Genomic DNA, 10,892 nt, shown 5'->3' on the forward strand with positions numbered 1-10,892 from the left:
AGATTTCAGTTTCTTGATTCCATCTCACTACTGACAGACTCAAAGTCTTCATAATATATTCTTAGTTTATGCTATTACTTATTTACTAACAAGGTGAACTAGATGTACTTTGGTAGCTGAACTTCTTACATTAAGTCATCACAACAGTTTAGAATTAGTGCAGTTAGTGGTGAATCGCCGTCTCGATGTCTGTGCATTTACTAATAATATTGCTGCATAAGTTGATTTTGTTTAGCTGGGACAAGCTCAATATATAAAGATGGGAGAAAGTTACAATTGATAGACTAAATACCAGATTAATACAAGTATTCTTAATATTGCTTTCTTGTTACTAAACCCCTGCAAAGGGAAGGAAGAATATTTGATTGTATTGGCTTTGTATATTCTTTGATCAAACTTGACGGGATAAAAGACAAAAATAAACTCTAGTGGGATTCAAACTTACAATATAGAAGAATAAAAATAAATTTTCTAGTAACTTGCTGGCATGTGAGCCAACGGGGGTGGGTAGCTTTACATAGTCACTTAACTCATTAGAAATAACAGCCAAATGTCTTTCAAAAACAAACATTACCATCTTAAAAGTATACATTTACTATGTGAAAGTACTAGTGAAAAGAGTCGGCTTGATAAAGAAAGTTTAATGGATTTATTGTATGTGTTTAGAGTGAAAGTGAACACAAAGCAGCTGTTGAATGTAATAACTTAGTTTGTAAGAGTGAGCTGGGACATGAAATAACCAATATTTCAGATATCCAGTGATGATAACGCTGTCTTGTAATAAGTTTATCTTACAAGTTCACAATGCACATTTAACTTTTCATTGTCATTAGATTTTGTTAAACTCTAAATAAATCATTACTTTAACAACAGAAATTGTTCACAAAGATATTTATACAGAATTACAACGTTATATTATTTTAATGATGAAATAGATCTTTAAGGATTTGGAAGAGAAAAATGCTGTCATTACTTACATTGTTTCATATTTGCAGCGTTCGTTAGTTGATACAGATGGCTTCATTTTTTGATATGCTTTATTAATGTGCTCATGTTTAACAATTATAGTCTCTTCTTTTTCAGATGGCGGCATTAAAGATTCTCGTCTATTTTTTACTCTTCTCTTCTTTCTAATCACCTATTATAGAATATTAAAGCATATATTAAAACATATAGCAAGTAAAGGAAAAAAATATTTTCATGTTTCTACAAATGGTATCAGCACCCACTACCGACTTTCTTGTTATTATAATGTTTCAAGCTGATATGAGATAAATCTGCCTCTGGATAAGATGCTAGTCTACAACTATTTACTTCCCCAGAAAAACTTTATAATTTATTGCTCATAGATTAAGTGAGTTTGCATAAAATTAAGTGTTCTACCTAAAAATAGAGCAAATGTACATGCAAAGCATTCGATCTTAGAACCCATAAATACAGTTTACAGATAAAAAATGATAATATTGTACAATGCTGGTAAAAATAAGACTTAATTTCAAAGCATTCTGATCATTTAAATTCAATGTTAGAGAAACTATTTGTGTACAAAACACATATGGATTGTATATGCTCACACAGATGCACAAATGACAACTGTTCCATTCTTTCTCTCTCTCACACACACAAGCACGTAAACACAACAGACAGTTATTCCATTCTTTCCTTCTTACACACTTTCATTCTATATTGACAAATATTCAGATTCTTCATAATGTAACCATGTATACATGATGTTTTTATCGACACTATTGCAGTCATGCACACATTCTATATTGACAAATACTGTAGCCCCATTGTCACCATGACTAGTCTCTACTGTGCAGAGAAACACATATTCTTCTATATAAATAAAAGTGAAATTCTGTCTGTCTGGGACCCTGGTATCTCAGTCTACATTTGCTCTACATAGACATATTATACCTTTTTGGAATCAGGATGATCCTAGTATTAAATCAGACCTTCATTTAGTTCTTGAACATCCAACATTGGGATCTGATGTAAGAGCATTTGGACTGCTATTTCTAGCAGGTAAAGTGACTGTGAGAGGTTTCAAACGGTTTACAAGAATTACCTCCCTTAGCTATAATACTAATAATCACGACATTCTGTGTCAGAACACTGACCAAAGCTTTTTGAATTTAATAGCAAAACTTTGTAACAGTCACCTCTGTTACCTACAATGATAAACACAACATTCTGTCCATCAACCAAGAACGTTGTTCATCCTGCTGTTTTACAGTGATCTCCGAATGTCAGTGATACAAAATTCTCCAAATGTGATACACTATGGTATAAATCTGAGATGGTAGGATACCAATTAATGTTTTATTATTACTGCTCTCTTCAGTTTTGGGCCAAAGGCCCAATTAGCCCCCACCCCCGGCGCAAGAGCTATCTTAAAAGTTTGCATGGAGTGCAGCTTTTAAGCTAGTCACTGATATTATTGCCATCACAAACAATTCATAAAATTTACCTGTACAAATAGATTTTTGTGATACCTGTTGAAATCCTTCATCCAGCATTACAAATGTCACTAATTTAATTTTCCTATGATGCAGTTGCACACAAAGACATACAATGGTTATATAATTGCAGTATTATGGAGTCAGTAACTCCCTTGTATATGAATTTGTTGCTTTAAGTGCTGTTGTTTCTTTATTTTTCCTGTATTTATTACAATCATTGGACTGTAGCCATGCTGGGGTACACATTGAAGGGTTTTTGTTTGAACAAATTGAACTCAGTACTTATTTTTCAAGTTTGGTATTCTATTTGTCTCTTTTGATGAGTCGCTAAGTTATGGAGATGTAAACAAACCAACACTGGTTGTCAAGCAATGAGGGATGCACATACATAAACACACACACAAAGGGCTTACACATTGTCTACTAAATTCATTCACAAGGCATTGGTTGGCCTGGTGCCAAAGTAGAAAACACTTGCCCACTCATGGTGCTTGAACCCAAAACCATGTGCTTGCAAAGCAAGTTTCTTAACCACACAGCCACATCTGCACCAAGTTAAATACCCTTAAATCATCTATGAAAGAGAGAGGGAAGTGTTCTAACATGATACTTACTTCTTTCTCCACTTTCTCCTCAAGTTGTGGGGAAGGTTCAGTGCACCCCGTCTCCAGATTTGGAATGTAAATGAGATTCATTTTGGCTAAATTCTTTTTGTCACCACTCCAGCTGCGTGCTCGGGTAAAAAATTCATTCATTTTTTGGTTATCATCCTGAGGCTTATTTTTTGGCTTTTCCATTGATTCATGAATAGCCACAAGTTGTGCATTGTACAACAATGCCTTTAGATCAGCTCCAGTGAAATGCTGGCAAATATCAGCAAAAAAATCCAATTTTACATCTGGAGCTAAATGCATCTTCGAGGTAAGCACTTTCAAAATAGATAGGCGGTCATCCTGAATAAAAAGTAAATAACAGAAAAATACATTAAATATTTAAAGAAACCCCATAAAAGTTTATATGTCAGCTATTTTTTATTACTAAAGTTTGTAAAAATATTAAATTTCAAAACATAAAATGGTTACACAATAAAGAAAACATTTGCAACATTTATAACAATTAACATAGAGCAATATAAAAAATTTTTAAAATGCTGAGAGCTATTCAAAGTAAGCTGATGCCATTATCGTTAACTATTGTTATCAAATTTTGGCACAAGGCTTGAAATTTTGTGTGAGGGAGTAAATCAGTTACATTGACTCCAGTGCTTGACTTGAAATGATGAAAAGTGAAGTCAACCTTGGTGGAATTTGTATTCAGAATGTAAAGACAAGAGAAATGTTATTTAACATTTTGTCCAGCAAGCTAACAATTTGACAAAATGCTCAACAGCATTTTGCTTGTCTTTACATTCTGAATTCAAATTCTGCCAAGGTTGACTTTGTCTTTCACATTTTTGGGTCAATATAATAAGTACCAATTGAGCACTGGGGGTAATATAATTGACTAGCCCCCTCCTCCCACAAAATTTCAGGCCTTGTGCCTATAACAGAAAGATTATCCTCGTCATCATCATTATTATTATTATTTATCAGTAAAATCTTGAACTGCTCACAATTTCTAACAATTATATCATATTTAATGATATTCTTTAGAAATTCCCCAATACATTCTAAGTTCATGATCCAAACAAGAAAGGTTGAAAATATATCTATGCCATTTGTGATGGATAGTGCCTGACTCCCCAGTAACAATGGGCAACAATGCAAAGGTGGGTTACATGGGCATATAGTTGGTGGAGAAATGGATAAAGTTATTGGGGCAACCAGAATATGTGACAAAATTATTAAGCTAAGTCACATCCAATGCAACAGTAACCTCTGCATATGCACTATAATCAGGACAGAGTTGTGCAAAAAAACATTTTTATAAGCCCTCTTGTTGATTGCAGAACACAGTGAACTCATTATCATGGCTTGTGATTTCAATGGACATATTGAGCAGCAATCTGATGGTTACTTCAGCATATAAGGGAGCTGTGAATATGGTACAAGGAATAAAGAGGAATCAAAGTTCTTGGATTTCTGTAACTTAAACGACTTAACTATTTATGACATTTATAACTTCAGGGGATAGGCTAGACATCCACCAATCAAGTGAACACACAAGTCCAATAGACATTTTATTCATCAAGAAAAGGGTTGTTAATATTAAATCCTTCCTTGGTGAAAATTGTACCACTCAACATAGATTACTGATCAGTGACATTAGGATAAGAGCTAGCCAGACTCATAGACACAAGAAAATCTAAAGTAAGGTTTGGAAATAGAAAGGTTGAAAGGCCATGGTTGTACATTGGCTCAAAGAAGTACAAAGTAACAAGCATGCAAAGAAGGACTCAGAGTTTTAGCATAGAGGACAAGTTGGATCTGCTGTAAGCTATGAACCAGATATGTGAACGGAATAGGGTTCTAGTTAAATGGAAGGTGACATGCTGATGAATTGGTAGATAAAAGCTAAGAAACAAACCAAGAAATTCTGGGGGGAAGAAAAAATAAAACTGGGAGCATGAAACACTTCCAGATAGCTAGAGGTCAGGTAAATTTAGGTGAGGCTGAAAGTAAGAAGTTCGCCACTGTTTAGCAATGAGAAGATTAAAAGAATGTGTTTCAGATTGCAAGGTAGTGTTCAGTCCAAATCAAGAGGGAAGAGCGAGTATAAAATCAAGAAAATGTTTTTAAATATTATTTAGCTTGTTTTCTGACTCATCTAGGAGGACAGTTACTCCATATATGAACTGGTTGGGAAGTGGATGTAAAATGAGGATGATGATGATTGATTAAGGAATATAAAAATAATTAGAAAAAAATGTCAATAACCTTGCTTGGTATATCACAGGACATGCATTTGTCAAAACGGCCTGGACGAAGCAAGGCAGGATCAATGAGATCTGGTCGACTTGTTGCACCAATCACAAAAACACCTGAAAAAGTGTAATACAAGTAAGTAAATACTTAAGAATATTTTTAGAAAAGTAATCAAAATTATTATTCGTCCATACTTATAATATTTATTAGTTTTGAAAGTTTTCACAATTATTTTACATTTAAATATTTTACTTTTTTCTTATTTTTAAAATCTTTTAGTTTGGAGGGAAGGCAGTGTCTGAGATTAGGGAGAAAGAAGCAAGAAGGTATTCTCAAGTTGAAAACCTAGCCCAAATGCTAACAGCAAAGTGAACTCTGCTAAAGGAACGTAGGGTGTCAGGTGGTGGTCTTAAATTGGATTATGGGTTAAGTCTACCACCAAGATAGGTTGTAGCAAGATTTGAACTCAGAATGCAAAGAGCTGGAATAAATACTGCAAGGCATCCAGTTCAAAATTCTTATAGTTTCACCAATCCACTGCCTTAGAAAGGTAAATTTATTAATAGAACCCAGCCTCCCAAAAAAGGATGAAAGGTGAAGTTAACCTCAAAAATTTCAAATTCTACCTACTATAGAGACAGACATTAAGAATTATTATCGCTTTTATATAATCTGATTAAAAATTTCACATATATTTCTGTTAATATAATGCATTATAGATGCAAAAGTAAGCATAGTTGTTGAAGTTTTAAGTAAAGCACTAGTTAGGTATCTTTGATCAATAATTATGTAAAGAGGTTCTTGAATTCAACATGATTTTAAAAATTTAATGAAGAACTATAAACAATAGCTGAATGAAGAAAATGACACACCCTCAAGACATTCAACTCCATCCAGTTGAGTTAGTAGTTGGTTTACTACACGATCAGTAGTGCCTGTACTATCATTGCCGCGCCTACAATGGAGAAAAATAAAAGTTAGTTTATTGGGAAGTAGTTATTAGGTACATTTAAAAATTCATTTCCCTTCATATGTGACATTTTGATACCAATTGTTAACAAAAAAAAATGAAGAAATATATCTCTTCAGGACAAACTCCTAAATTATTCATAGTATTTAAATAAAACTCACTAGGTGTGATGTAACAAAAGAAAAATTTTAAAAAAACAACTTTTTTGTTGTCTTTTTAAGATTGATGTTGCTGAGAAATCTTTAATCTCTATTTGAACTGCCCCCCAATTGCAACAATACACTTTGTTATTTTGGCAACAATAGCTCAACCAACTTACTGTTTCTAAATCTAGACAGCATTGTCAACTGTACATTTATAACAAAGGCAACCGAATTTCAACATCATTTTCCTTTTGCTGTTTATACACAAATTTGTTTAGTAAAATATGAAGAGAATTTCCCTTTTTATTGATGACAAAAATATTGCTGGTTTACCCACTTTAAAATTTATACATATATAATGCATCTGTGTAAATTGCAGTGTGGAAACAAGTATAAAAACTAAACAAGGCAATATTTGAGAATAATGTAATCTGGGATGTGCTTGATTTTGTCTTGGAATTTTGAATAAAGATTTTTGCTGAAATAACAAATTGATTTAAAAAAAAAAAAATACAGATACACAAAAATGTGATGTGAATAAATGTTGAAAACTAAGAAATAAAATTTTGGAATTGGTTCTTCATATTAAAATGACCCAGTATTAGCAAGTGGTGGTCATTCTGAGTTTTTCCTTGTCATGGAGGAGGGTTTGTGTGGTTCAATGACTTTGAGAGCAATGCCATTGAGAGTCTAGTACAACTGTTAGGACCACCCATGGCAGTAAGGCCAAAGAAATGGGGTTCTTTGAATACAACCAACCTCATTTCAAGGCCCCAATGATAGAGCAAACAGAGGTGTACAACAATTATGGTTGATATGAATAATGCTTGAACTAGTAAAGGAAGGCAAACAATTGGCTAAGGAGGTAGCAGACCAACTACAACTGAGTTTGTTGCAGTTTAATCACTTGATACTGTCTGTCTCATTCCACGTGCAACAGAAGATGAACTAGAATGTTGGTCACTCCCTGGATAGTTGAGATCCCTCATAAACAAATTCATGCCACTGGTATTTCTTCCTGTTGATATTTTTTTTTAATAAATCAAAATTCTCAGATGCAAGAAAAAGCTGACAATTAGAAGCTTGATAAAGTTTAAAATCAAAAAGAATAAAGAAATGAGAATAGAAAAAAAAAAAATATAAGTAATTATGATTAATGATGTGTAAATAAAATTTAGAATGAGATAACAAATTTACCTTGGAGCTAAAGAGTCGAATTCATCAAAAAAGATGATACATGGTTTAGCTTTCCTGGCACTGGAAACAAAAACGAAACAGCTTAAGTTTTTTTTTCATTAAATACACATATATAAATTCTAAGTGTACAAGAAGTAAAGATATCAATTATTTCAAGACCCATTACATGTGGATGGTGCACAGAAAATAATCAAATAAGTTACCTAAATCAAATTCTAACACAAAATAAAACAGTTTATTTTTTATTCCTATAAATGTTTCAATGCTTAATTACTAAAATCTATGGAAGAAAACAAAACATTTATGCACATTATCAAACTAAAATTATGAACTTTACTAAATCTAAAAAATTTGCAAACCAACCGATTGAATGTATCTCGAACAGCTTGTTCACTGGCACCTACATATTTATTTAGAAGCTCTGGGCCCTAATAAATAAATAAAAAAAAGAAATTTCATTTCAATAATTCAAATCAAAATTTTATAAAATCTCAAATTAAAATTTCTGTAATTCTTTCAGTGGAAGATACGAGCAAATGGAATTGTTCCTCCTTTGACAAATTTGAGGAGCAAAGTGTTTTAGTAAAAACAAGAACAGATCAATAAATGAGATTTAGTGATTTAATTGTGAAGCAAAAAATGCTAAAGAAGCTCTCATATAAAAAAAAGCAACATGTTGGGGAATACTTTTTACCACATGTTATTTTGTAGTTGCTTGGCTAGTTACTTATATATGTTCAATAAATTCAATTTAACAGCATTAAATTTCTGAGAGTCTATAGTCTTTTTAGATTCATGGATGGTAAATAGTGGTATCTATGGAGAATAGTAGCAGTTTTGTAAGATTAGTTTGGTCGATATTCTGTTTATGCAATTTTTGCCCTCTTTCAAAGAGACTTTCATTTAAACTATAAAAATTACAAGTCTTTGTCAGTGGTTCTAAGTAGCAGTGGTGAAATAATTAAAAAAAAATTTATATCTAAATTTCCCTGTTTGTTTAAAGAATAAAAAGACTCACTTTAATTGTTATGAAATTCATTCGGCACTCTTTGGCCAAAGCTGCAACAATTAATGTTTTTCCAGTCCCTGGTGCACCAAATAACAATACTCCACTTCGTCTTCGAATTGGACATTTGGAAAACAAATTTGGATACTGAAAATATTTAGAAACGGAAGAAAACACTTTGAAGAATATTTACTAAATAGATAAGAAAACATCTAAACAACCATGTTGTTTTGGGTTCATTCCCACTGTGCAACACCTTGAGCAAGAAATTTGATGAGAGGGAGGAGCTACAGACATCAGACATAAAAGGTAACTGGAAATTTCTACAGGACAGCTTGCTGAGTGCCACAGACCAAGTCTGCAGATGGTGCAAAGTCCCTTCCAGATCTAGAGTTATGTGGTGGTGGTGGTGGAATAGTATGGTAGACAAAGCCATTAGAGCAAAGAAACAGGTCTAGAAAGCCTGGAAGGGTGGGGGTAGCAGGGAACTGTACCAGGTAGCCAAAAGGGAGGCCGGGCAGCAGGTACACATAGCCAAGGGCGAAGCAGAAAAGAAGAAGTTTGCCAATGTCCAGCAACATGAGGACCAAAGAACTGAAGTATTTCAGATTGCAAGACTGTGTGTGAGAGAAAATTATGATGTCATAGGAGAGAAATGTGTCCGCATGGATGATAGTGCACTTGCTTGTAATGATTCGGAAAAGAAAGAGGCTTGGAGAAGCCATTATGAAAGACTGCTGAATGTGGAGAATGAATGGGGGGAGGAGAGCCTGCCAAATGTTGACCCAGGAGAGGAACTAGCTATCCAAATAGACAGCACCCTGGTAGATAAAGCAATTAAGGGTATGAACCCAGGAAAAGCCCCCAGCCCATCAGGAATCACTACTGAGATGCTTAAAGCATCTGGTGGCGTGGGCTATGGCCTAGTTACCCGCATTGTAAATCAGGTAGTTAATGATGGAGTCATACCTAATGACTGGTGTAGCAGCACCATAGTCAATTGCTACAAGGGTAAAGGTGATGCTCTAGACAGAAATAACTACAGGGGCATCAAACTGCTGGATCAGGTGATGAAGGTCACGGAGAGGGTCATAACCCATCTCATTAGGGAGAGAGTCTGCTTAGATGAGATGCAGTTCGGTTTTGTGCTGGGTAGAAGCACCACTGATGCCATATTCCTGGTTTGACAACTGCAGGAGAAATACCTAGCTAAAGATAAACCCCTATACTTAGCTTTTGTGGACTTGGAGAAAGCCTTTGACAGGGTCTCCTGATCCCTTATCTGGTGGGCAATGCAGAAACTGGGGATTGACGAATGGTGAATAAGAGTTGTACAGGCCCTACACAGAGAGGCCGTTAGTAAGGTTAGGATTGGCAATGAGTATAGTGAAGAATTCCAGGCAGAAGAAGGGGTCCACCAAGGTTCAGCCCTCAGTCCCCTTTTATTCATCATAATCCTCCAAGTAATAACAGAGGAATTCAAGACGGGTTGCCCCTGGGAGCTCCTCTATGCTAATGACCTGGCCCTCACAGCAGAACCACTACCAGAACTAGAAAAGAAATTTCGGGTGTGGAAGCAAGGTTTAGAATCAAAAGGCCTTACAGTCAATGTAGCAAAGACCAAAGTTCTAGTAAGTAGGAAGGTGAACACATCACACACCCCTCAGGTAGGTGGCCTGCTCGACGGGTAGAAAAGGTGTAGGTAGAAACTCCATAAGATGCACCCAATGTAAGCTATGGACACATAAGAGGTGCAGCAACATCAAAGGAAGATTAAGTGTGCAGCAGAGGCACAGGCAATAAACACCACAGATGCTCAGAAAACAGATTCCACCACATGCCAGGGGGAGAAACTAGAAGTAGTTGATAGCTTCCGCTACCTAGGTGACCAAGTCTGTAGTGGAGGTGGATGTTCAGAGAGTGTTACCACTAGAATGAGAATAGCCTGGGCAAAGTTCAGAAAGCTTCTACCCCTGCTGGTGACAAAGGGCCTCTCGCTCAGAGTGAAAGGTAGATTGTATGATGCATGTGTGCGAACTGCCATGCATCACGGCAGTGAAACATGAGCCGTGACTGCTGAAGACATGCGTAGGCTTGAAAGAAATGAAGCTAGCATGATCTGCTGGATGTGTAATGTCAGTGTGCACACACGACAGAGTGTAAGCGCCCCGAGAGAAATCATCATCATCATCATCATCATCATCGTTTAACGTCCGCTTTCCATGCTAGCATGGGTTGGACGATTTG

General features: G+C 35.2%; 1 protein-coding gene across 3 annotated transcripts in view; it reads right to left on the bottom strand.

Annotated features, from left to right (window-relative positions):
• Positions 1–10,892, bottom strand: part of LOC106875791 (peroxisomal ATPase PEX1) — a 49,431-nt gene that overhangs the window by 1,991 nt on the left and 36,548 nt on the right. For all 3 annotated transcript variants that reach the window (XM_052968204.1, XM_052968205.1, XM_052968206.1), the window contains 7 exons: positions 8,658–8,792; positions 8,003–8,067; positions 7,640–7,699; positions 6,202–6,284; positions 5,342–5,445; positions 3,080–3,418; positions 978–1,138 (listed from right to left, as the gene is read on the bottom strand). In XM_052968204.1, coding sequence (XP_052824164.1) covers positions 978–1,138; positions 3,080–3,418; positions 5,342–5,445; positions 6,202–6,284; positions 7,640–7,699; positions 8,003–8,067; positions 8,658–8,792 — 947 coding nt within the window. The remainder of the gene's footprint in view (positions 1–977; positions 1,139–3,079; positions 3,419–5,341; positions 5,446–6,201; positions 6,285–7,639; positions 7,700–8,002; positions 8,068–8,657; positions 8,793–10,892) is intronic.

This window comes from Octopus bimaculoides, chromosome 5, assembly GCF_001194135.2.
Source record: "Octopus bimaculoides isolate UCB-OBI-ISO-001 chromosome 5, ASM119413v2, whole genome shotgun sequence".
Taxonomy (NCBI): Eukaryota; Metazoa; Mollusca; class Cephalopoda; order Octopoda; family Octopodidae; genus Octopus; species Octopus bimaculoides.